Source organism: Ursus arctos, unplaced genomic scaffold (genome assembly GCF_023065955.2).
Source record: "Ursus arctos isolate Adak ecotype North America unplaced genomic scaffold, UrsArc2.0 scaffold_4, whole genome shotgun sequence".
NCBI classification, from domain to species: Eukaryota; Metazoa; Chordata; class Mammalia; order Carnivora; family Ursidae; genus Ursus; species Ursus arctos.
Genome location: NW_026623056.1, coordinates 9,434,209 through 9,462,162, shown reverse-complemented (window position 1 = coordinate 9,462,162; position 27,954 = coordinate 9,434,209). Strand labels below are relative to the sequence as shown.

General features: G+C 37.5%; 1 protein-coding gene across 8 annotated transcripts in view; it reads right to left on the bottom strand.

Moving 5' to 3' along the window:
• The window catches only part of NAALADL2 (N-acetylated alpha-linked acidic dipeptidase like 2), a 1,320,052-nt gene that overhangs the window by 54,227 nt on the left and 1,237,871 nt on the right, over nucleotides 1–27,954 (bottom strand). For all 8 annotated transcript variants that reach the window (XR_003316023.4, XM_057306508.1, XM_057306509.1 and 5 more), the window contains one exon: nucleotides 207–300. Coding sequence is in view for 7 of the 8 variants with exons in the window: in XM_057306508.1 (XP_057162491.1) it covers nucleotides 207–300 (94 nt within the window). In the remaining variant the exon portion in view is untranslated. The remainder of the gene's footprint in view (nucleotides 1–206; nucleotides 301–27,954) is intronic.

Sequence of the window (27,954 nt, the reverse complement as noted above, 5' to 3'; positions counted from 1 at the left end):
TTGTGCTCACACATCAATACACCTTGTTCCTGCTGACGTGGCAAATTTCTTCTAAGCCCCTCTCATGATAATCCTTTCCAGGAAGGGAGTCACTCACTGCATTGCCGTCACTAATAAGATAGCATATGATTTTATCCATAGCTTGTTAAAAATTAGTTTAACAATCTTTCATTTGCTAAAATTACTATAATTCAAAGAAAAATTACCTTTAAGACTGTTTTGAACTTCTAAAGCTACATCGAGAGCATTAAAGGGCAGAACTGGTTCATTGGCAATTTGCAAAATCACTTCTCCTGAGAGCTGAAAGAAAAAAAACACAAAAGATGCTAGTATTCAGTATTAAAGGTTTCTGGCTTGTTTGTTTTTTCATTATTTCATACATTCTTATGTAACCACAGTAGCAAAAACACAGAGGGTAAAATATACTTTTATAAGATATCTTTTCTTTTTAAAAATTCCTTTTTACTTTTTCCCCCCAAGATTTTATTTATCTATTTGACAGAGAGAGAGAGAGAGAGCACAAGCAGGGGGAACCGCAGGCAGAGGGGGAAGGGTAAGCAGGCCCCCTGATAAGCAGGGAACCCAACGGGCTCCTATCTCAGGACCCTGGGATCATGACCTGAGCTGAAGGCAGATGCTTAACCAACTGAGCCACCCAGGTGCCCCTCTTTTTACTTTTTTAAAAAAGGTTTTATTTATTTATTTGAGAGAGAGAGTGAAAGAAAGAGAGAGAGGGCAGGGGGAAAGGCACAGGGAGAGGGAGAAGCAGACTCCCCACTGAGCAGGGAGCCCTACACACTGGGTCTGGGTCCCGGGACCCCAGGATCATGACTGGAGCTGAAGGCAGATGCTTAATTGACTGAGCCATTTAGGTACCCCTAATTTTATTTTTCTATAAAGAAAGAAGAAACATTCAGTGTATTTTTCATGTCTCAAAATAGTGTAAGGGAATATAACATATTCTTCCTTTTTTAAGCTAAAATATTAAGAAATAGCACCTAGTTGAAGAAGTTGTACTATTTAAACTTTAAGACAATTCCTCATAAAGCAGTTCAGAATGTCACACACTAAAACAAACAGTAGAGAGAAATAACTGAAAATCAGTATCTGTTTAGGGGACTAAGTAAAACTCCAGACAAAATTAATATCAATTTATTTCACTTAAAATATAATTTAGTCTGAACAAACTGATGGTTAGCAGACAGGAGGTGGGCAGGGGGATGGATGAAATAGGTGATTGGGATTAAGGAGTGCACTTGTTATGATGTGAGCACCGGGTGTTATATGTAAGTACGAATCACTAAACTGTATGCCTGAACCTAATATTACACTGTATGTTAATTGACTGGAATTTATTTGTTTTAATTTTTAATTTTTTAAGATTTTATTTATTTATTTGAGAGAGAGAGAGAGAGCACAGAGGGACAGTGAGAGGGAGAAGCAGTACCCCATCGAGCAGGGAGCCTCATGTGGGGCTCTATTCCAGGACCCTGAGATCATGAACTGAGCTGAAAGCAAATGCTTAACTGGCTGAGCCACCCAGTCACCCCATAACTAACTGGAATTTAAATAAAAACTTAAGAAAAATAAAATGAACTAATTTTTTCATTAGGAACTAGGAAAAAAAATATAATTCAGTCTGAAAAATTCCATTAAAATCTTAGTTATTATTTTCCTTAATGCTTTACTCTATTTCTAATTATTTTTCCAAAATCTATCAAAACTAATATCATTTATATGTCTTTGAGGTCAATTAAAGCTTAAAAAGCTTTAATGTCATCCCTAAAACTCATATCTGGAATTTTTATACATGCATATCCTCCCCCCCTACCATGCTCCAAAACTGTGTTTGAAAACCAACATATGCACTACAGCTAAACCAGCATCTGCTTTATAGACTGAACAAATCATATGCATTCATATACATCTCAAAGGAACTTAGGGCTGGCAGCAAATGCCGCTGTTACTCTCCCTCTCTCTCAACTGATATTTAATATTTACCTAGGCTTAACAAATACCCCTACATCTCTAATAACCCCGAAGCTGGCACACAGGGAAATGTGGCTGTGTTGATGTTATTAATGTACTATGAAATGTTGTTAGTAAATGAAAATATTGTCTTGTGAAACTACACAGGGGAAATTAGCACACTAACGTGAGACATTATAGAACATGTAAAAGATACAATTTACAAGGAAAATATGATGTTAAATATTCAACTCTACATACTCAACAAGGGTCAAATTCCATTCACTATTTAAATGTTATAATTCCCAGGTGTTTGCATAATTTAAATCATGATAAAAATACAGTTCAATTTGATCTTCTAAATGCTTGGGAAAAATACATCTCTCACAAAGAAAGAGGGAGAAGAAACACTTTCCGTGTCCCTTTATTTCTTTGAGATATTTTTCTCCCAAATGTAGTAACCACTTTTTCCCCAGTGCCTATGGTTTATTTGCAGAGTATTATCCCCAGAATAGTGATCACAAAAATCCTGGGAAACTGCCTACTCTGATTATGCTGTTTTTCAGGGGAAAAGCCTTATCTGAAATAGGTTGATATGAATTCTGTCTCTATTCCACCTCGCTACATCCAAATCATGTAAGAAATGCTGATATTTGGAAATAAATTATTTGTAAAAGGGAATTTTTAAAGAAGATTAAGAAGCATTATGGTTTCTTTTTTCAATTTGCACTGGATAATGGAAACTACAGAACAGACATGTTTTGTTTACAGTTTTGGAATCTGGAAACCACATATAAAAGATTAAAATGAAAGAATGGGTAGGGAGGAGAGAGGCAACTTTGCTATGTGCTGCTGGAAAAAGTTGTTTTGTTTTGCTTTAAGAGTCATTTGGCAGCTCAAACAACTGGAATATAAGCCAGCCACCTTGCTATTTCTTTCAAAAAGAACCTGACAACAAATACTGGGACTTCTAAGGCACCTGGCCCATGATAGAATTAGACTAAATTGGCTTTATTTGCAGCTTCCTAAGCAAGAGGGAGATTTGTGTAGGTCTTGCCATGAAGTAGAAAAAGATGAGCCATAGTCGTACTTTTCTCAGCTACTCTGCATTCACCGTTATTCAGGCAAGCCAAAGCAACCTTCCCTTATATTTATATAAAGCCCCACTCTTTTCAATGTGCTATCTTATCTTAACAAACCTAGAAGCAGGTAGTGGGGGAATTAATTCTATGTTAAAAACATAGTCTGAGATGTTAACATAGGAGGATCCTGACCTTACCTCCTCCCATGCACACACCAAATCTATAGCTACACACAAAACAATTCCCTCTGGGGGAAAAAAGTCTAATTGTGCAATTCCTACACATCAGGCAAATAAGAAAAACCTCATTTTGAAATATGTAAGAAAGACTGAGACACACTCTGACCATAAACACCACATCACAGCAACATACAACTGGGAGAAAACTTCCAAGTCCCGTTTTCTCCCTGAGGAGAGAAGGGTTTGGATCCAACATGGAGGGCTCTACCTTTTAAGACTTCTGCCTGAGGGGCAGGCCCCGAAACACCTAGCCCCAAAAGCCAATGAGACTTGTGTCCACAAGACCTACAACACTATAGCAAACAAAGAGACGGCTCTTAAAGGGCTTGTGAGGTCTTGTTGTGAGTCCCGTGGGCTCAGTGAAGAGGTAGCAAGTAAAAAATGCCTATATCCCAGTCTTCCCCTTAAAGAGGTCAACTTACGTATCTTAAAAGCTATAACCCGAGAGTCAGGCTTCTAATTTAACACACATCTAGGGGCCAACTGTAATTTTCTCTGGAGACCGAGGAGGCTGGCAGGCGCCATCTTTACCATCTTCACATTCTCTCTCTGCCCTGCTCCAGGTCACCAGTGTCTCCTGAAAAGAAGCGTGCACACCTATCTGGTACCCAGGTTTTGTAGCTGCCTCCCAGAAGATGTACCCCTTGATTGCCTGGCTCGCCAGGGGGCCTGAGTTCTTGAGTTTGAATTCCCAGAAGACTATAGTAAACAAAAAAAATACTTCTTAATCAGCTATCCCCTCAGGGCATACTGCAAAATGAGCAGAGAGAAATGCCAATCTCCCATCTTTCCCTGAAAGAAGCCTATTTGCATACTTTATAACTGCTGCCTGAGGGTTAGGTGCCTAAGAGAACATGCATCTAGGAACAGACTGTGATCTTCCCCAGAGAACAGGGACGCCAATAGACATGATCTTAGCATTCTCCCTGTACCCTGCTCCAAACCACCAATATCCTCCTGGAAGGAGTTTATATACATACATATCTGGTGCCTCAGCTTTTGCAGCTGCCACCCAGGGGACACAACTCTTGATATCCTGGCTATGGAGGACAGTGGAGCTTACATTCACAAGTATCACAGGACTGTAGCAAACAAAGAAATACTTAATTGGCTATCCCTCTAGGGTTTAGCATTTAGGAACCCAAAAGTAGGGGTGTCTGGGTGGCTCGGTTGGTTAAGCGTCTGCCTTCAGCTCAGGTCATGATCCCAGGGTTCTGGGATCGAGCCTAATACTGGGTCCCTGCTCAGTGGGGAGCCTGCTTCTCCCTCTGCTGTTCCCCCTGCTTGTGCTCTCTCTCACTTTCTCTCTCAAATAAATAAATAAAATCTTAAAAAAAAAAAAAAAGGAAGCCAATAGAAATGCCCATCTCCTGGTCTTTCCCTGAAAGAGGTTTATTTGCTTACTTCAAAAGCTTCTGCCTGAGGATCTTGCTTCCAATCAGCCTGCATCTAGTTGTTGACTGAGAGTCTCCCCTTTGGGACACTAACAGGTCTTGGCACACCCTCAACTACTGTAAGCCAAATCACAAAGGTTTAAGAGAAAACCAAGAGCTAGAGCCAGGCTGAATAGTACAGTTTGTTTCCTACACAAGACAATTCCATCAAGAATAGGAATGGCATTTTTTTTTTCATCTAGTGCACAAAAACCAACACAGACTGTGAGGGAAAGTGAAGAAACAGAGAAATATGTTCCAAACAAAAGAATAAGATAAAACTCCAGAAACAGACCTTAATGAAATGGAGATAAGTGATTTACCTGATAAAGAGTTCAAAATAATGAATTTGCTTACCAATATAAGAAGAACAATGGATAATCAATAAAGATAAAATATTCAAAAAGTACCAAACAAATCAAAGAACTGAAGAATACAATAACTAGAAAATTCAGTAGATGATTTCAGTAGCAGACTAGATCGAGCAGAAGAAAGGATCAGCAAACTCAAAGATATGAATTTATCTGATCAGAAGAACAAATAGAAAAAAAAAATTTTTAAAAAGAGTGAAGGCAGCTTAAGAGACATATGGGCCACCATCAAACAGATCAATATTCACATTCTAGAGGTCCCAGAAGGAGAAGAGAAAGACAAAGGGACAAAGTTTTAAAAACACTTTTTTTTTTTAATTTGAGTATAGTTGACATACAATGTTGCATTAGTTTCAGGAGTACAACATAGTTATTGAACAACTCTATACCTTATGCTATGTCCGCGAGTGTAGCCACCATCTGACACCATACAACACTAATACAACATCATTGACTCTATTTCCTATGCTGTGCCTCTTATTCCTGTGACTTATTTATCTCATAACTGGAAGCCTGTATCTCCTACTCCAATTCACCCATTTTGTCCATCCCCCCAACCCTCTTCCCTCTGGCAACCATCAGTTTGTTCTCTGTGTTTGTAAGTATGATTCTGCTTTTTGTTTGCTTATTCATTTATTTCTTAGGTTCCACATATGAGTAAAATCATAAAGTATTAGAAAGCTTAGTTAAAGAAATAATGGGTAGGGCACCTGGGTGACTCAGTCAGTTAAGCATCCAACTCTTGATTTTGGCTCAAGTCATGATCTCAGGGTTGTGGGATGGGACTCCGGATTGCCCCGGTTCAGGCTCCAGGCACAATGGGGAGTCTGCTTGAGATTCTCTCTCTCCCTCTGCCCCTCCCCCAACTCACACTTGTGTGCATGCACTCTCTCTCTTTCTAAAATAAACAAATCTTAAAAAAAAAAAAAAGAAAGAAAGGAAAGAAATAATGGTGGAAAACTTTCCTAACTGGTAAGATCCAAATAATATGATTCCAAAGAGAACCACACCAAAACACATTATAATTAAACTGTCAAAATTTACAAACGAGAGAATCTTCAAAGAAACAAAATGAAAACAACTTGTTCCATATAAGAGAACCTCCATAAGACTACCAGTAGATTTTTTTGGAGAAACTTTTCAGGCCAGGAGAGGCTGGGATAATATATCCAAAGTGTTAAAAGAAAAAGAAAAAGAAAAAAGCCAACCAAGAATACTCTGCCCAGCAAATCTGTCCTTCAGAATTGCAGGAGGGATACAGAGTTCTTTTAGACAAGCAAAAGCTGAAGAATTTCACCCCCACTAGACCAGTCTTAGAAGAAGTGTTAAAAGGAATTCTTCAATCTGAAACAAAAGGATGATAATTAGTAATGGGAAAACACAGAAGGATAAATTTCACCAATAAAGGCAAATATATAGTTAAATCCAGAATACTCTAATTTTTAATGGTGGTGGATAAATCGCATAAATCAAGTATGAACCAAAAGACAAAAATATTACAAATAACTAATATAAGTTTTTAATGGATATACAAGGTAAAGATGTAAATTATGGCATCAAAACATACCATGTGGGGGCAGTGGAAAGGTAAAAATATCAAGCTTTAGTGTGCATTTGAGTTTAAGTTGTTATCAGCTTAAAATAGATTATTGTAAATATAAGAGTTTTATATAATTCTCATGGTAACAACAAAGAAAAAACCTATAATAGATACACAAAAATAAAGATAGCAACTGAATTATACCACTACAGAAAATCATTAAATCACAGAGAGAGCAAGAGAAGAAGAAAGAAACAAAAGAATTCTAAAATAGCCAGAAAACAACTAACAAATGGCAATAGTAAGTCTATGCCTGTCAATAATTACTTTAAATGTCAATGGACTAAATTTTACAATGAAAAGACAGAGAGTGGCTGAATGGATAAAAACACAAGACCCAGCCATATGCCGGGTATAAGACATTCACTGCAGCTTTAAGGACACACCCAGACTGAAAGTGAATGGAGGGGAAAATAGTTAAGTTCCACATAAACAGAAAGCCAAAGAAAGCAGAGGCAGCTTAACTTATATAAGATAGAGACAAGAATAGGAGACAAAGAAGGTCATGATACAATGGTAAAGGAGACACCAACAAGAGGATATAAAATTTGTAAATATTTATGCACTCAACATAGGAGCACCTAGATATATAGATATTAACAGACCTGAAGAAAGAAAAGAGCAATACAATAACAATAGGCGGCTTTGATGTCCCTTTCAACAATGGCGAGGTCCTCCAAACAGAAAATTCATAAGGAGACACTGGACTTAAACTAGACGTTTGACCAGATGGAACCTCACAGACATTTACAGAACATTCCATGTGACAGCAGCCAAACACACATTCTTCTCAAGGGCAAAGGAAACATTCTCCAGGATAGATCAGGTGTTAGACCACCAAAAAGTCTTAATTTAAGAAGATAAAACTCATTTCAAGCATCTTTTCTGATCATGATGGTATGAAACCAGAAATCAATGGCAAGATGAAAACTAAAATTCACAAGTATGTCGAGATTCAAGGTGGCAAAGTATCTCATTGGCTTAGGCAGCTGAGGATCATGACATTGACAAGTACATGATCCTTGGCAGCAAGAGCTGTCTGGGGTCCTGACTGACTGGAATGGCTGTTGGGCTTCTTGGAGGAAAGGGAACAGGGCATGTAGCGGTGGTGGCCAGAGCTGGTGGTGTGCTCATATGTGGCTGTGGAGCTGGCTGCAGGTGCCTGCATAGTGACCGGGGCCAGCTGCAGGCACACACACACTGGCAAAAGCCCTGGCCAGCAGCAGGGCTGGGGCCAACTGTGGGTGCGTAAGTAGCTGCAGGACACAGGCAATCAGCATGTACCCACGTGGCTGCCGAGGCTAGTTGCAGGCCCGGGCACTTTGGAAGGTCTGGTAACCGGAGTCAGTGCCAGCAGCAGCAGGTGTGTGCTACAGGGGCTATTTGCAAGTGCCGGCAGCAGTACAGGCCCGTGACAGGGGGCAGGACAGGCTTCGGGCACACAAGCAGCTGTGTGGGGTCTGGCTGTCAGTGTGCACTCGTGTGGCCGCAGAGGCTAGCCATAGGTGCACACACAGCAAAGGCTGGTTACAGAAACTGGAACCAGCTGTGTGCACGCGCAGGACTTCACAGGGACTAGCTGCTGGCACACGGAGGTGCAGGCCAGGGATAGGAGTCAGGGCCAGGTCCTTTGTGTAACTCCAAAAGGTTAGGGCATCTGGTCACTCATTCTGCTCTCTTTGTGCCTGCAATGAGAACTCTCTCTGGCTAGGGAGTTCCCTCTTGGCACTGAGCAGTGCAGGCCTGGGGGACAGGATAATGCAGGCAAAATGAAGCTGTTCTTCCTACCCTTTTTGTGTGGTTATTCTCAGGATATTTTGCTCTGCTATTTTGCTGAAACTTCTTAGATGGACTCCCAAAGCTATTTTCATTCTTGGACAGCTGTCTAATTGTTCTTTGTGGGAAGATGGAGGGCCGGATCTTCTGCCTGTCATCTTGGTGACATCACACCCCTGAGCTCTCTGAAGTTCTATTATAATAACTTTACAAGCACATAATCTGCCTCAAGACCTCGTGTCCTTTCTCCAGTCTTATCAGACCATCCTACCCCTGAGCAGAGGATAAAGGAAGAAGGCATTAGAACAGCAACAATGACAACAAAATTATTTTATAGAAGTAAAAGTGTTCAAAAAACAAAATAAAATAAATACCTCTCTCACTAGGTAATATTGATATTTCTGGAGTTATTGCTTTTATTGGTATTGGGCAAGATTATATTATTGGAAGATAATAATTACTAATACAGACCTCTTCTAGATTTTAAGGGTAATAAAGGCAAATTATATTTTGCCATATAAAAGTTTCTCTTTCCTCAATCTACATTAATTTTAGTTTTACTTAAAGGTTTAGAAGGGTGTGTTTAGAAACTTAATAAAGGAAAATACACATACAGGGGCGCCTGGGTGGCCCAGGGGTTAAGCGTCGGCCTTCGGCTCAGGGCGTGATCCCGGCGTTATGGGATCGAGCCCCACATCAGGCTCCTCTGCTATGAGCCTGCTTTTTCCTCTCCCACTCCCCCTGCTTGTGTTCCCTCTCTCGCTGGCTGTCTCTATCTCTGTCGAATAAATAAATAAAATCTTAAAAAAAAAAGGAAAATACACATATAAAAATGCACATGTAATTTTTGGATAAACTTTATAATAATATGTTGCTTTATTACCATGCTGGGAGGTATTTTTATATTCTTTGATTTTGCCAAAAATCTTTCCCTTACCCGTCTAGAGAGAGAAAAAAAAAAGATATTTATTTACAAAACTGTGACTATCTACAATAGGAACGCTTCCCCCCCTCAGTTATTATATCTCATTGGTAAATATGATGATGACTGTGTCTGTAATGATTGCTTTGAATGAATTTATTTAATTCATTAAAAATAGATTTGGACAAAAACAGATTTATTAAAGCAATACCAATACCATAGTTCTATAATGTAATTTTTTAGTTATAGGCAGAGACACTCAGTAAACATGTGATTTGTTCCATTTTTATAATTCCAAATTAAAGCAACCATAGTTTATGCCTCATACCTAACCCGTAAGTTCAACTACCATAGTGGGATTGCTTTTATGTTCTCAGTCAGACTTACAGTGCAATACAGCCCCACTCTAGAAGGAAGTGCTGGGAGATAATTATAACACCTACTTTATAGGTTAGTGTGAGGAAGAAATTGAGAGAGACTGGGATGTTATGGTATGGTGTGACATAATAGGACAAATAGTAGATGAATCATGAACTATCTCTCTAGCATCCACTGAGCTTTTATCGTCACTGGGAAATTGGGAGAAAAGAGAAATCTAAGACATTTTCTCCCCTTATGACTTACCTCCCTGAGAGAGACAAGTCATATCACTGTCACACAACTGGAAAAAGAAGTTAACAATAGAAAATTTAGTAAACACGAATCTTTTGTTTCCTAGAAAGCACCACTTTCTCTTCCACTTTAAACATACCACAGGATTCTGCCACCTGCACATAAGCCGAGCTCAAGAAACTGGAGGATAAAAGGGGAGAGGTCTTCCAGATGAGGGGAATAAAATGAGCAAAAACCTTGAGGCAGAAAGCAGCACAGATTTTTAGAGAAACATGAAGAAACCAGCGCAACTGGAGTGGAGTTCTTGGTTAGTGGGAAGTAAGTTTGCATGTGGGGTATGGGGTGAGGGGTCAGAAAACCCTAAAACTCAAGCAAGGCATATGCCCATGATTCAGTGATCTATAGGGAGTTTTTCCACATTCACTTCACTTTCAGGGCAGAGGCATTAGCTAATAAATTATGGTCTGGTGAAAGTCTTCATAACGTGATTTTGTGGTGTATGGTGCCCTTTGGGCTGTTACGTTCATCCTGAAGCGACCTGACTCTGATTTATGCCACTTTATTGTAGAAAACCCCCAATTTAGCAACAAAGGCCCTGTGGACAACAAACCTCAGGGCAGCCAGCTGGGGACAAGGGGCCTCAATCTCCCTGAAGGTGAGCAGAGCAAGACGCAGCCTTCCAGTCCTCAGAACTGCTTTCCAAAAGTGTGATGTCAGCAGAGGAAAAAAAAAGCAAGGATGTACTCCTGACGTACCCAGCCTATGTTCTCGGCAAAAGGAGAAAGTAAATGGCACTACGCAATATTAACACACAGAATCTACATATCCCTAACATGGCTAAACTTCAGTATTAAGATTCTCATTACCCATCATTCGAAATACTCCACGAACTCCCGAAGTGATCTAAATATCTGCCTCTAACCCTTTCTCCACATTACAGCCAGAGCTATGCACTTATATATTCAAACTATATTCTTATGCACCCCCCAAAACACACCTGTCTATGTCACCTCCTTTTCACTGCTTTCTTTAGCTAGGAAAATTGATGGTAGGCAACATTCAACTCAAAAACCTATGATCTGACAGTCTATTTTACAGAAAAAAATTACTTGAAAGTAAAACTGTGTTGGAAAATCAAGGGCTTATATATATCGCCCACAACTATCAAAGCGTATCACTTCACCCAAACTTACATCACAGAAACCAGCGCACGAAACTTAAATGCCACAATTGCTCCCTTGGTGTTAACAGAGACAGCAATGTTAAGAGTTGGCATGTGAAAGTGAAGACACCCAGTCACCTTGGAAGAGAGCTCTAGTGGTTGTCAAAGGGCGGCTCGAGGGCTGTTTTCTGTGGAGAGGTTTGGAGACGATGTTTAGGAGGCCCTGCCAGAGACCTGTGCCCACTCTCCTGCATATACATTTGTGAAGCTCAAAAGTAGGGACACAGAGATGGGAAGATTGCTATGGAATTCGTAAGCTTCCAGGAAAGAAACAGTTCAAGATCCTATCCTTTCCTTCTTAAGATTTCAAAGACATTAAAATAGTTTGATGAACTGAGGTCGTCTCAAATGAAATTGCCTGGTAGCAAAGGATCTCAAGAAATCTTTGAGCAATTCCAGAAATTACTGGAAGGGAAATTCATTTTAAGGAGGAGAAATATTTTAACCAAGAAAAAGAAGTGGGATATTTGGTTATTAACACTTGAGGCCTTTATTAGGAACTCTCCATGACCGATCCTGTCTGGGCCATGGGCCTAGTGCAGGGAAACGGTGGTAAACTTGGGAACCCAGCATGGCTGTGCAGTGGGATGCCCACAGATATGTACCACTGCAGGAGAGAAAGCCCTTTTCTCGCCAGCACTCTGAGAAACTTCTGTTACAGTTATCACCACGCCCCGGAACTACCAAGGACTGAGCACAAATTCTGGGACACCTAGTTTGGGGGCTGGCCTGTGCTTTCACTGCAGAGCCGCTGAAGCTGACAGATTTTGCAAAAACTCACTGCATCCCTGGGGGCCATGATGGGAAATTGATGAGCTGTGGAATAAAGAAAAGGAGGCATAAACAGGGTATGTCTCCACAGCAATTTAATTTGATTATTAAATAGATGGGCCAACTAAACTGTCCCCTAAACTGATGAAGGTCTATTTTTTTATAAATATACACTAACCACCCATGAATGCCAGAGCATTAAAGAACTAAGAAGACAATCTCTGCTGGTAAAAAATGAATTGGTTATGAATACAAGCTCCCTGATACTAATTGTCCTCGCCAGCCTCTGCTCCTGCTGTAAGCCCCATCTCCTTTTTGTGTACTCAACTTAAACTCTGACCACACCACCAGGAGTTTACCAGGAGCCTTACTTTGGGTTCCCTCAGAAACGGACCGTGAGACAAAATCTGAGTGCAAGTGCTTCACTGAGAGGAGAGGGTAGCAGTCAGTATGAGGAGAGGCAAGACAGAGAAGACAGCCAAAACAAGGCATTTTATCAAGTCAGCAGTCACTCTGTGTGACTGCAACGTAATCCTGCTGGGAACCACCCAAAAGCCAACATAACATAGATTCTTCAGAATTTTCTAAGGTTGCTTCATGGAGGTATTAAATCTTTAACTCTTCTGGACTCTTGCACACTGGAAGCCCCCAATGCACAAGAACACCTCAGGCAAAGAGATGGAAATCTGTTGCTAAAATAGGATGATTCTTTTCTATGCCTGGACCACAAAAGTAACTGCTATACGTTTTTTTGCTTGTTTTTTTTTTTTTTTTTTTTTTGTAAATTTTATTTATTTATTTGAGAGAGAGAGAGAGAGCAAGAGCTGGGGGGGTGGTGTAGGGGGAGAGGGATAAGCAGACTCCCCGCTGAGCAGGAAGCCCAGTGAGAGGCTCCATCCCAGGACCCTGGGATCATGATCTGAGCCAAAGGCAGACAACTTAACCAACTGAGCCACCCAGGAGACAGTAAATTTTTTTCAATGTTAAGACACCTTTCCTTTTTCCATGAGTGTCATCACCCATCTGCAATTAAATTGTAGCAGAAAAAATACATATTTACAGATTAATTTGGAAATAAGTTAGTTTACTAGTCGTTTTTGGTAATTCTTTTTTAGTACATTTAGTCATAATTTTGACTTTGCAATACAGTTGTATCCTCTGCTAGTCATATTGTTCTTAGAGAAAAAAAAAACAGTATTTCTTAGCACATTGGAGAAAGACACCTTAAGATGCCAACTTTCTGGTAGTAATTTGCATTGAACTACATATACGCTCACTGACAAATTAAAAATTAAGTATCTTTATTATATTTCACTAACTTTAGCACAATGTTAACAATAATAATAACTGCAATAACAACTAACATTTATGAGCTCTTGCCATATGCCAGGCACTTTTCTAAATTCTTTTTCTAAATTCTTAATTCTTTCCAAGAATTAATCCATTTAATTCTTACAATAGCCTTATTTTATTTTGCAGATGAGAAAACAGAAGTACTGCTCGGTGAAGTCACTTTTCCAGAGCCACTTAGGTAGTACGTGCTATTCTGAGATTGGAGGCTGGGCATTCCAGTTGCAGAACGTGGACTCATACTAAATTGCATCTTTTTCTTTCCTTTCCAACCCCTCTCCTAATTTTAACAAATCAGGGATACCAGCAGCCACGGAGACAACATTGACCAAATTCGCCCATATGATTCTCAGGAAAAATTAAGGGCTGATCACACCTATCAGGCACATTTAATATCAAGATGGCACGTGGCCTATCAGAAATTATAATTCATATACTCAGCCTAGAAAAACGGATGTAAAGATTTATGAAGCAAAAACAATCTCTAAAATGCCCTGAGTATATAAAGTATTTTTATCATTTTCCTTACAATAAGCAGCATTGATTAAATAGATCTAAAGTACATCTGGAAAGGCGAGGGTAATAAAGTAGGAGGGTCAGCTGGCACGCATAATGGTTGGTTATTTATCTATCTGAGTAGACCATAGGTTTTTATTACTCCAATATTTGGTTCTTTTTTTTCTTTTTTAAAAAAGATTTTATTTATTTCTTTGACAGAGAGAGAGAAAGAAAGCCAGCGAGAGAGGGAGCATAAGTAGGGGGAGTGGGAGAGGAAGAAGCAGGCTCCCAGTAGAGGAGCCTGATGTGGGGCTCGATCCCAGAACACCAAGATCACGCCCTGAGCCGAAGGCAGATGCTTAACAACTGGGCCACCCAGGCACCCCCAAATATTTGGTTCTTTGAACAAGGTCTGGGGAAAATATTTAAAAACTAACATGAACGCTTAACAAATGGTGATCACCTAGCCACCCATATTCATACTGCTTACAGGCATTTCTAGTATAAAATACATATTTATTTATTTATTTATTTATTTATTTATTTATTTATTATTTAAAAAAATTTTTTTTATTATATTATGTTAGTCACCATACAGTACATCCCTGGTTTCTGATGTAAAGTTCGATGATTCATTAGTTGCGTATAACACCCAGTGCACCATGAAATACGTGCCCTCCTTACTACCCATCACCAGCCTATCCCATTCCCCACCCCCTCCCCTCTGAAGCCATATTTAGAGGGTACTGGCTGTATGTCAGAGACTGTGTGAAGTACTGGGAATTTCCAGGCTTTTCATATGAGAGGAAACAGATATTGACTATAATAATTAAATATTTAAATGAGGGTGCTGCAAGAGGGTATACCGGAGTCCTCATGCATCTGAGGGGATCAGGAAAGCTTCTTGGAGAAAATTCCTTCTGTGGGGAAGTCCCTGGGCTAGGTTGTTTGTCATACAAGAAAAAATCAGAAAAAGATTTGGAACAAAGCGTATGTTCGTACCTCAGTTTACACAAGGTTGCTTTGTTGGCTTTTACGTATCTTTAGACAATAAAATTAAAATGTTAAAAATGGGTTTTATTATTTATCTTTACATCTATTTCATGCTGGTTTCTTCTAAAGAAAAATGTGTATCTTTGAGTAGACACAGCTCCCCCTAACTGCCCCCATATCACTACCAGAACAGAAATGAAGTTCTCTGTTGTTGCAGAAACACTATAGCTCTGGTATGGCAAAGAGGGTAGGGGTTGTTTATTTTTAAAAGGGTAATTGTGCGTTTATTCAATCATGTACTCAGTAAATTATCCAAAGTAATTAATCATGGAGAGAAAGATTAGAGAATTGATTAAGCGGAGTTTGTAATAATGCTAAAGAAAACACATCAAATACACGTTATGCAGTAAGACAGAAGAGGCCAGCGATTCCTATTTATAGTTTGTTTTTGGAGACTGCACTTTCAGATCATAATGCTGGATTTCCGTACATGCAAACTAATGTGGTTTCAGTTTGCTCTTCAAGAATTTAATAAAAGAGTGCTTTACTAAAAGATAAAGATAGCATTTATTCCTAACACCCAATCATTAAACAAAAGATATTTTGGTAATAATGGATTCAATACATATGAAGTCAATTATTTAGTTAGTAGATCAATATTAGCATTTTGATATAAATTTGTTAATATAATTATTTCCTTATGTCCCAGTTGAAAAACCCACAAAAAATAAATTAAAGCTCTGTTCTAAGTTTGGACATCTGATAAACCTTTGTTTCTCTAAAAATATTTTCAGAATATTGTTCCATTTTTACAAAAATACAAACATAAAAACATAATGACATCATGTTTCTATACGATTAAGGGCAATGGGGGGGCTAGAGATATGAGGTTGAAAAAAAAAATAAACAGATTTTATTTTTAACTTGGCTGCTTCTACCTAGAGATATTTTGAATAATGGCCAAACTATATGTGACCCTTACTGTAAGCAATTATATAGTTAATGCAGTTTCTTTTCTGGCTGTTAATGCAATAACTTTTTTTTTAGACTGCATCCTACAGAGTGAGACTTGGCAATTTAAAAATAGTAAAAGAAACACAACGCTTTAGATTCTTTGATGTGTGATTATGTTCATGACAAGTTTCTCACATCAACTTTCTCTGAACTAGATGCTATTGTTCAGTTGAATGCAGAAACATTTATGTAAATAAGGAATTGCACAGAGCACACTATCCCACTCTAGATTTTTCACGAGTTCTCTTTTCATCTTTGCATGTTGCCAACACAGAGGACTCATAATTCCTTGCTTTTCAGACATCCCAGGATATCCCACAGAACAACACAGACCAAACAAGTCAGAATTTTTTAAATATTGTCATTCACCAGTTAACCAGTATAACATGATCTTTAATTTTATAATTAATCTTAGAACATTTTATCTTAGAGATATTTATTTTGAATAAGTGCTTATAAAGCACCTACAATTCAAGATTCCTGGGATAAATGCTAAAAATGAGAAGCAGTTCTTGCAGTTAAGGGGTTTATAGGTTAGAAAACCAAAAGAGCATATAAAATGGTGCATCCAAAGGATCAAATTAGTAGGAAAATAGTGGTCACTAAGGACAGCAATGAAGAAAACTTCTTGGAGATTTTACTTCTGTTGGACCCTGATAAAGGATGCAGTTGAGGGGATGGTGAGAGTTGAGGGCAGTCCTTTTCACAAGATAAGCAGGCAAGTTTAAGTTCACATTCCAACCACTGAGTAAGTTAATTTTGAATGGAAGAAGGATTCTTTCAAAGGAGAAAGGAAAAATAAAGTTGGAGAAGTAAACTATGTTGTAAGTGATCTCTTTCCTTGTCCATGAGTTCCTTATTACAGGAGAAAAAAGACATTCAGAGGTCTTGACAAGTCAAAAAACTTCCAAGGATTACTATGACTATTAATAAATTAACGTAGAAAAAAGATTTATGCTATTCTCTATGTAAAAGGCCAAAGCATCGCCTGACCTGGAAAGGTGACGATAAGGTTTTCATTTCTGCATTTCATTTAGTAACTGGTAATTTGTGTTTCCATGTTCCCATCACCAAAAATCATAATATCTGAATGCATGTTGTTGAAACCACAATAGCCTTCAATTTAGAATATATAGATTTAGTCCTTGCACTTCTGCGGGCCTTGGTTTCTTTATCCGTAAGACCCTACTCTCTAAAACCCTGTCACAATATTCTCTTGAATTTCTAACATGTGGTTACTTATCGAGGGGTATTGAGAGTGTTGAGGGACTCAGTCTAATAACAAAAGTTTGGGGCTATCTAGAGAGCTTAATGTGATACTTTTTTAGAACCTGAACTGGATTTTCACCAATTGCCATGTTTGCTATGACAAGCTCCATGTTTTGTAGGCAGCTCATTTCTATGGATGCTGTGCCCTAAGCAGTCCCTTCTTAAAGGGGGAGGGTTGGGGCACCCGGTGGCTCAGTCAATTAAGCGTCTGCCTTTGGCTCAGGTCATGATCCTAGGGTCTTGGGATCAAGCCCTACATTGGGTTCTCTGCTCAGCGTGGAGCCTGCTTCTCCCTCTTCCTCTGCCTGTCGCTCCCCTAGCTTGTGCTTTCTCTCTCTGTCAAATAAATGAATAAAATCTTTAAAAAAAATAAAAAATAAATAAAAGGGTGAGGGTTGTAGAAAGTCCAGGGCTTAGCAGAGCCTGACACTAGCTGCTGACTGAAAAGTAGAGAGAGAGATCTATCCACAAGCTCCCCGAACCCTGCTTTCTTTGCTTTCTGAAATTTGTTTGATCCAAATATTTTTAGTTCCTCAGAGCAAAAAGCAACATCCTACTATCCACCACTATATAATATGTCTTCTCACTCTTTGCAAAGAAACTAGTCAATAAAGAGGTGACATGGTAAATTTATGGATTTCACATGTTCCAAGGATACAGGAAAGGAGCAGGTATTAATTGAAAATCTACTATGTGCCTTTCACTAGAACTGTGAATACATAATTTTATTTAATCCTACTAACAAAATTGCCAGATTTCATTTATTATTTTTCTAAGACTTCTGTATTTATTTCAGACAGAGAGAGAGAGAGAAAGAGCACGTGTGAGTTGGGGGAGGGTCAGAGAGAGAGAAATCCTTCACTGCTGAGCGCAGAGCCAGAGGCGGGGCTCAATCCCAGGATCCTGAGATCATGACCTGAGCCAAAATAGTCAGGATGCTTAACGGACCGAGCCACCCAGGTGTCCCCCTGCCACATTTCATTTAATCCTACCATCAAATCCTACCAACAAACATTAAGCAACGATGGTAGTAACTGTAGCAAGGTAGATTGGAGTGAGTGTGTGAAGGGTTTGGTAGGTTATTGGAAAGAATCTTTGTACAGGGGACCAGAATATGTCAGTGTCTGACCCCGACTATGCACATCAGAAGCACCTGTTTAACATTTTAAAATAAAAATTCTCAAACATGACCTCACCCCATCACACCTGCGTGCATGCGTGCGCGCACACGTACACATGCACACACACACACACACAGTTCTAACTCGGTTGATCTACGTAGAGATGTTGAAATTCACCATTTTAAAATAAGCACCGCTGATGATTCTGATGCAGGTGGGTGATGGATCAGATTTTGAGAAACAGCACTATAGACAAAAAAATCTAATAAAGAATATTTGTTTCTTTGGGGAATTGACATAATGAGATTTATGTATTTCTATAAGCATATATTTTATAATGTTATCAAACTTTCATGTAGAAAGTATTTAAAATGTAACTATAAGTTAAGAATAAGATGTCATAACTGTTTAATGGCAAAGCATATATACAAATAAGAGAATGAATACGAAGACATTCAGCCTGAGAGCAAAGCAATTACACAATTCTGAAAGGTTTACCAACGCATTCAGGTAATTTTTAACAATGGAAAAATGTATCATGTAACAAAAATATAGGCTTCTTCATTTAAAATACAATTTATTTAGTGGAAAACAGGATTTAAAAAGCTATACTTAGTAATGAGCCTGTTTTATTTTTCATTTCATATACAATAAGCTGCTAACAATATATCATTTTTAAAGGGGGTGGGTTATCCATTTCCCCATTCAACTTATTTAGAAGATTGGGGACACAAACTGGGGTCATGCTGTAATGAACTATCTCATATATTTAGGCAGATTAAGAAGTGCCTGGGTTTTATTATCTCAGATTTGTATTATGCAATTCATGTAATAAATAAGATAATTTTATTTTCCCTCATTTCTTAATGGAAAAAATTAATTGCTGGGCAATATACCCTTGTGAAATATATAATTTAAATATACATTTATAAGTAACAAAACCCAAAGGTCAAACATTTTACATAAATTTATGGAGCAGCAAATGATGAAAGAAATCTTGGCTGTCTGATCTTATCACCTCAATTTTCAGATAAGGAAATAGGGGTTGAAAATTGAAATGATTTGCCTAACATCACACAGCTGTTTGGAGGCAAAACTAGAACTGGGATTAAGATCTTACAACTCTCAATACATTGGTTTTTACACAGTAAAATGCTAGAAGTAGAAGACTCTGTGTGTGTGTGTGTGTGTGTGTGTGTGTGTGTGTGTGTGTGTGTCTGACAGAGAGACAGAGAGAGGGACAGAGGGAGAGAGAGGTCACTATGGAGGAAAAAATAGGAAATTTGGTAAACACACCATTTATACAAACGATACACAGATGATAGTGGACATGGAATTTGCCCTGTATGTTACCACAGCATATCCATTACAATGCATTAAAATAATCTCCTAAGTCTATTCTTTTCCAATTCCTCTAGAAGTAACTCAAACTCCCTCTTTTGGGCACTCACATCTACCTTCCAGGTGTGCTCTCCTATCTACTTACCCTACCTCCTACCCTACTACTTGCCCTATTTGGATTTATCCTCAGTTTCTCTGCACCCTCAGATAATTTTTCATCCATCACTTTCTGAAAACGTGTACTAAAAATCCTAAATTATAATTGTGGATGTATTGGTTCCTTCCTATAATTTGATCAGTGTTTATTTTGTCCATGTGTTGTTGGCGCCTACATATTCAGAACTGCTATATCTTCCTGATTATTCCTTTTATCCTTATGAGATAATCCTCTAGTTAGATAAGCCTCTAAATTTGAGCTTTGCCTTAATGTCTATTTTGTCTGATGTTGATGATCCTACATCAGTTTTCTTTGCTTAGTATTTGTCTGATATATCTTTTTTCCTTTCTTTTTTTTCAGCTTTCCTGTCTCATAGGATTTTGTATAACTTGAAATTAGTACACACTGCATTTCTTAAAATTCAAAAATCCAGCCTGACAAATTTTCTTTCAACTGATTTAACCTATTTATTGTTATTCTAACTACAGATATATTTGCATTTGTTCTATTACCTCATACTGTGTTTTCTAGACAAGGCACTCTCTCTCTGCTTCCTTTTTCTCTTCTTTGAACCCCATTAGTTTGAGTGTTCTTTGTTTCCTTTTCCATCTCCTCTTTCTCTATTAAAACCTGGCTTCCCGTGGCACTCCCAGTACCAGCCAGCATCTGAGAGGCCAATGGCAATGCGGCCCTCAGGCTCACTTTGAGCCACTCTCCCTCTCACTTTATTTCCCAGGACATTCTAAGGTCTTCCCGGCCTTTCAGACTTTGCGTATCCTCTTCCTATTGATGGTAGTGCTCTACTTAAGATTCTTTGCAGAGCTGACTTTCTCACTCTTTAAACCTTAGTTGAATTCAAAGCTTCATAGTCAAGCTTCCATGTGGACTACAGGGAAGTAGGATTCCTCTCTATTTCCCTCAGCATTATTCTCTCTTAGAGCTCTATGTTTATTAATTTCATAGAGCTTTTATTAGTATACATTTATTTACATTTACTTGTTTGATTTTTGTCACCATCTATTATTTTTTTCCTATTCCGCCATCTTAGCTCACCATCTGTTAAATATAAGCACTTTGAAGGCAGCTAGCTGTCTACTATACCCAGTACCTACCACAGGTCATTCTTCTTTCACACTGGGTGTTAAATGAACAGTTTGTAAAGCTAGTCATATCTATATTTTCAAGTATTTGAGTGCCTATCACATCCTCATTTATTGAATGTTTGGACTCCTCAACATCCCTTGACCAATTATTACCAGATTGCAAAGGGTTTGGAAAAATACGTAAAGGCATCTAATAAGAGCATTTGTGATGTCAATGCAAAATAAAATTCAAGGTATATTTTAGTGCTAATTTTGGTATTTACCATACATATATTAACTAATTAGAGAGGGATCAAGGAAAGAATATGAGGTTTTGATGAAACTACTATTGTATTGAACATTTTAAACATCAGCTGGAAAACTTCACGCATGATCAAACAGAACAGAGCAAAACGAACACTAGAGTAGCAGTCAGTGAAAATGGATTCTAACTCCAGCTCTGTCAAGATCCCTGTGACTTCAAAACTACTTCTCTAGGCCTTGGTTCCTTTACTATATGAGAGATGATGCAAGAGTAGCTTACATAATACAAAACAAATGATTTATATATGCTTAAAGCATTATTGCTATTAACAATAATGTGAAGAATATTGGGAAGAATCTGATCTTTCTTAAATATTTGTACTTATTTTTAATGTGAATAGATAATTTAGGAAAGAGAAAATACTGATTCTTTTAAAAGTCTGACTTGAACAGAATGTCAAAGTTGTTTAGAAACTCCCTTATCAATTATTAAATAACATCATAAATACCTCATATCTAAAATGTTAAACTCTTCCTCAAAAAATCTTCATACCAGAAGCCAATTCCATATACACACACAATCGTACTGTTGTGTTTCAGGTCTGTAGAAGACATTTTGTAGAATTAATGGAGTTAGCTATTTCTAAATAACAAAAACGCATGAGTCATATCACAGACTGCCATGAACATTTTATTCTTTTCACCTAAACAAAAACAATGAATTGATTTCAAAATTGTTGATGAAAAGTAAGTATTGGGTGGGCAAGTTAAAACCTGCGAAGCTATCTCACTCAAAATTGTAGCCTTTAACTACCAAGCATTTTACCAATTGACAGTAACACAGTAATTGCTTAGTATTTGCTTAGCTACAAATCTTAACTTTATGATTACCACCTTAGAGGAAATCTACCAATTCAGTTTGTATATGAAAATGAAACCAATGTTTGACTCCTAATTTCAGATTGTAGAAGGAATGAAATCACACATTAAGTTGTGTTTGAATTGTTTTCCTATTAAAAATGGCAACTGTTATAGCATTTAAATTAAGAGTACAGATTTTGGGACTTAATTACCTCACAAACTAGAGTAATGGACTAGGTTATGCTGCAATGACAAATTCACCCCCAAACATCAGTGGCCTAACACAATATTGGTCACTGGGATCTCTACACGTGGTCCCACCTGGTCATTGGGAGCCTCAGGACATGTTGGAATCTACCACTGGGAGTGCTGTTCGTTGTTGCGGAAGCTGAAGGGAAATGCTGGGGGATCATTAACTGAGCTTAAGTGCTGTGGCTCCAAATTGATGTATCTTATACTCATAGCACATTAGTTAGAACTAGTCCCACTACCCCCAACTAACTTCAATTGGCCTGTGAAATGTGAAAAAGCACACGATGTATGATTAGCAGGAAATGGTTCTACTAGGCATACCTGTATTGGAACATCAGCTATGCCCAAGTTAGATAACTTTCAACAAATTGCATAACCCCTTTTTGAGTTCCCACATTGTCATGGATGGCTAGAATATATATGTCTTTTTTTATTATAATAATATTTTTTATTATATTATGTTAGTCACCATACAGTACATCCCTCGTTTCTGATGTAAAGTTCGATGATTCATTAGTTGCGTATAACACCCAGTGTACCATGCAATATGTGCCCTCCTTACTACCCATCACCAGCCTATCCCATTCCCCTACCCCCTCCCCTCTGAAGCCCTCAGTTTGTTTCTCAGAGTCCATAGTCTCTCATGCTTCATTCCCCCTTCTGATTACCCCCCTTTCTTTATCCCTTTCTTCTCCTACTGATCTTCCTAGTTCTTATGTTCCATAGATGAGAGAAATCATATGATAATTGTCTTTCTCTGCTTGCTTATTTCACTTAGCATTATCTCCTCCAGTGCCATCCATGTTGCAGCAAATGTTGAGAACTCGTTCTTTCTGATAGCTGAGTAATATTCCATTGTATATATGGACCACATCCACAATAGCTAAATATATGTCTTTTTTTAAAAAACAAAGTTAAATGAGACAATTTGCACAATATGCTTATCTTTGTACATAGTATTCTGTTAGCATTTTGGGGAGATGTAATGTGTTTTTCTCTAAAATGTTAAAAATAGATAATAATAGATATATTACAAATTTTTCTACTTTTAAAAAGAGATGGTAAAGAAAGGACTCATTTTCTGCTTTCATATAGGTGGCCCATGAGTTATGATGGGTTTTGAACTATGTGAGAGCCTGGTAACTTTAATAAAGCAATTTTATTAAAGACCATTCTTTTCTATGTTGTTCTCTCAGAAATCAGCATCGTATTTAACATAATGACTTTTCAGCAAATGTCTCTTGAACTTAAAGCTTTGTATCTTATGACAGGTTTGAGAAATGTCAGTGATTTTGTGAAGTATAGCAGGCACTAATACACATATCTGTAATATCTATAAAACTGTATTAGGAAAACAATTAGCATCTTTGACCTGACTCTTTTCTGCTGGGCCAGAGACCAATGGTACTTTTTCCTTTATTAAAGTTAGTAGGCTCTCACATAGTTCAAAACCCATATTGACTCTTGAGTCACCCGTATGACAGTGAAAAAGAAGTTCTTGGTTTAACACCTCTTTACACTTTATCTCCTTGCCTCCCCTGAGATATCCTGCTTTTAAACTTTGACTTCATCACAGCAAGAAAGAGACAAGGACTACAATTTAATATTTTATGTATCCTTTTTACACAGATTACATGAGAGACCAAAAGTGTATTTCAATATTGCTTTGGAGATTAATGGTAAAAATGTAACTTACTGATCTCAATGAACTGTCAATCACCACGGTTCTAGGAAGGAAAGAATTTAAGTCAAAACTTTTAACTAGCTTTTATATACCTTTTGTGAATGTATATCTCTATATAATGAAAGACACTAGGGTAATGTTGAGTGCTGTATCTTAACTGCCTAGAGATAAATGCATATTGAAATTGCATTGGAAATAGATTTAAAAACAAGTGCTAACCCTTATTTTTTTTAATACTAAAAGCCTTGTATTTTTGATGACAGATACAGATAAAACATTTTACTCTATAATACTTCTCATAGCTCTAATCATCCTGGTTTTGTCTGCTACAGAATACAGGAGCAACAGTAATCTCATTTGAGTATTACCCAGTCAAATGCCATAAACTAAAAATAAATTTCATGAGAAAAAGAAAAAATTAAGGTCAATGGGTTATGGATGATTTGAATAAATTCTCTCCATTTGAGATACACACTAACTTCTGAGATCATTTCTCACTAATTATAAGGCTGACTGGCAGAGATGGTTGTCTTTTGTGAAAAAATGAAAATTCTTTAAATCCACCAGTAACATTAAATCATAGCCTGATTAAGACATATAATTTAATCACTCTTAAACTTCTTTCATTAATTTTAAGCCCTGTAGTCATTATCTAGTAAACCACATTGCAGAATTAAAAAAAAAAAAAAAACAAAATAGATTCTTTGAATGATGACTCAAAGTATGATTCCGATACCGTTTCTCTAATCACTCACCATTATTGAAACGAAGTTGATTTAATTGAACCTGTAAAAGAGATTGCATTTTCTAATCATACCTCATCTATAGATGCTTATTATTCAAAGGAAGCCATATGTATTTTCAAGCACCCTTAATTAAAATAATGCATATAATCTTAGATATCATTTGGTAGTTATTCTAAAGTGATTCTGGTTTTCCATCATTTTTAAATGTATTTCTTATTCTATGCATTACATAGTCGATATTTTCTTTTTAGCACTGAGCAAAGAGAAATTTGAAAACAATTCATTACTATATACAATGGCAATCACTTGACTAATATATTCATATATTAGAGGTAAACATCAAAATTCCACATCAGAGTGGAATATTGTGTAGGCACATAAATTCATAGAAACATCAAGAATAATTCTGAGCTGTATTCATTCTTGAACAATGAAAATAACAAAATCATGGGATAATTTTCCCTGATCAACACCATATTTATCAAGTTTTTCTTTTAGAGAGTACAATTGTACAAAGAACACAAATATACTTTAAAAGAATGGTGAAGATACAGAGGAATATATGTTTCATTATTTTATGTATATGTGAGTATATACATATATATGTATTTACATATACATTATATATACTACATATATATATAACAGAAACCACTTAATTATCTCATAGAAATATGTATAGAGTATATAATATTTGCCACACACTTGTGCTAGGGACTTCTTATCTTAAAAATAAGCAGATTTAATGTCACTGGTAGTTCATGATCACCAGTGTCTATCTGGCCTTTTCTCCTGTTCAAGATCACACTATCCTCTTCTCCAAAATGATTATCCAAATACAAAATATTAAATAAATACTAATACCTTGACCATCCTACTTCATTCCTCCTCACTTTTACCTACTTTGTTATAAAAATATTTAGAAGGAAATACCTCCACTCTCTGACACCTAGCCTTCAAGTACATCTACCATGCATTCATATTTTCCCACTTCACCGTTATTTACCATAAGCAGAGAGTATCATCCTGAAAATAAACCTTCTATCTATTTCCTAGATTCCTTCCCCTCCTGCTTTGCCAGTGATTTCTATCACTTATTCACCTCTGCCTGGACCTTCAACATCTTTTCCTACTGGATCTTTTTTACCCCTCCTAGGACATGTTCAAGTCTCTCCCAACTTAAAGAAAAGAAAGAGAAAAAGAAAAAGAAACAATAACTTATCAGTCCTTTCCCCTGGTAGGCCAAAATTCTTGAAAGAGCTATTATACACATGGTCTTGATTTCCTCACTTCACTCTCATTCCTTTCCTCACTGCAGAGACTTCCAACCTTACTGTTGACACCATTTTGGTCAAGGTCAGTATTACAGACTCTGCTTTGATAAATCCAATGGCCCTTTATGGAGATTTGATACAAAATACGACTTTGAAACAAATTTTTCTTGGCTTCTGTGGCTGCCAGCTTTGGACTTACCTTCCACCTCTAAGGTGCTTTTCCTCAACTCTTTTTGCTGAGGTCATCTTTTCACATCTTTCAAATGTTAATATTCTCCAGACAATTCATTAAGTAATTTCATTCACTACTGTAGTTTCATATCATATACAAAGAAAATAATTGCCAAGTCTATTATCTCCAGCTCAAAGCCTTTTCTTGAGGTTCATATGAGTATATACAACTGTCTACTGGACAGATCCACTGCAGACTTCACAGGCACTTTAAACAGTATGTCAAGAATTAACTTATCATTTCACTCTCTGTATGTTTTTTTTTTTAATTTTATTTATTCATTTGAGAGACAGAGAGAGCATAACCAGTGGGAGAGGCAGAGGGAGGGGAGAAGCAGACTCCCCACTGAGCTGGGAGCCCAATGTGGGGCTTGATCCCAGGACCTGGAGATAACGACATGAGCCAAAGGCAGACTCTTCACCATCTGAGTCACCCAGGCACCTCCACTCTTTGTATATGTTTTATTTAAGGAATATCTCCATTTGCTAAAGTGCTCCGATTACCTAACTAGGAGACCTTATAATGACTCCACCCCCAGCTCTAGAATATTTGAAAAATACCACTTATGAATATAGTTTTTTGCATGTAAAGGACATAAAGTACAAAGCTATTTTTGTTAGTTCAACTATACACACACGTACATGTAATATATTCACTTTTGAAACAAGTTGCATTGATGGCAGAATACTCAATGCTAAAAATATTCAGCAATTGAATTCTATTGATGGGTAAAATACCATTTTGAGGAAAATTATTGGCAGTACTAACCATGTTCAAGGGGTCCTAGAGTATAGAAAAGACGAAGTGGGGTGTTCCTTGTAGGACTGGTAATGATCTTGATAGGAGCCACCTTGGATGAAGACAATCACCCCTAGGACCCAAGCTTCTGTCAATGCTGAACTCAATTTGTGTACAAAACCTCCAAATAAGCCATTTGAAAGTAGAACAGTTGCTACCTTGGAGAAAATGTGTATTTTGGGGGATGGGGAAAGAGGCATGGTACATTAATAGTTTTCCTCTGATATCTGCTCATATCAAATATGTCTGCTCCTGTTCTGTAACTCCAGTCATATATTACTTCTCCTCCATTTTTTTTTTTAATTCTCTAGGCAGAAGAAAGCTGAAAGAATAGTAAAGCTGTTTTAGAGAGCCATAAACCTACTGTCTCTTTCTTTTTGGTTATGGTCCTAAAGAGCCTTAGAGGAGAAAATGCACTAAGGAAGAACTATAAAAAATTTTAGTCAGAGTTTTTAATCAATACACACCAAAGCCATTTGTCCTTTTATTTTTTCTTATCTCACTTCATGCTACCACCATCTACACAGTTGTTAAAGCAAAAACCTGGAAATAACTTTTGACTCTACACTGTCCATCATTCTTACACTAAAGGAGAGATGTTGGCCTCTTTTGTTTTGTTATCTCCCCAGAACCTCGACAAGTGGGTGATATGAGTAGATATGAAATAAATATTTTTAAATCAGTCCAATTAATTAACATTTTTTGAATCTGATCATTTCTCTTAGTTTTCTTCTGGCATTACTGTAACTCAAGCCATGATCATCATTCATCTGAACCATACTATCTACTATTGAACTGGCCTTCCTGGACCCATTCTTGCCACTTGCCAATCCATGCTTCATATTGCAAGAGAATGACCTTTTCAAAATGCAAGTTTAATATTATTTCCTCATTGCTTAAAACTCTTCAGGATTTTCCTTCGTTCTTGGGATAATGTCTAAACTTATTAATGTGCCTTTATTTGTCTTATTTCTCTAGCATTCTCTCTTATACTGTGCTGTTTATGTCTTGATCTCTATTCC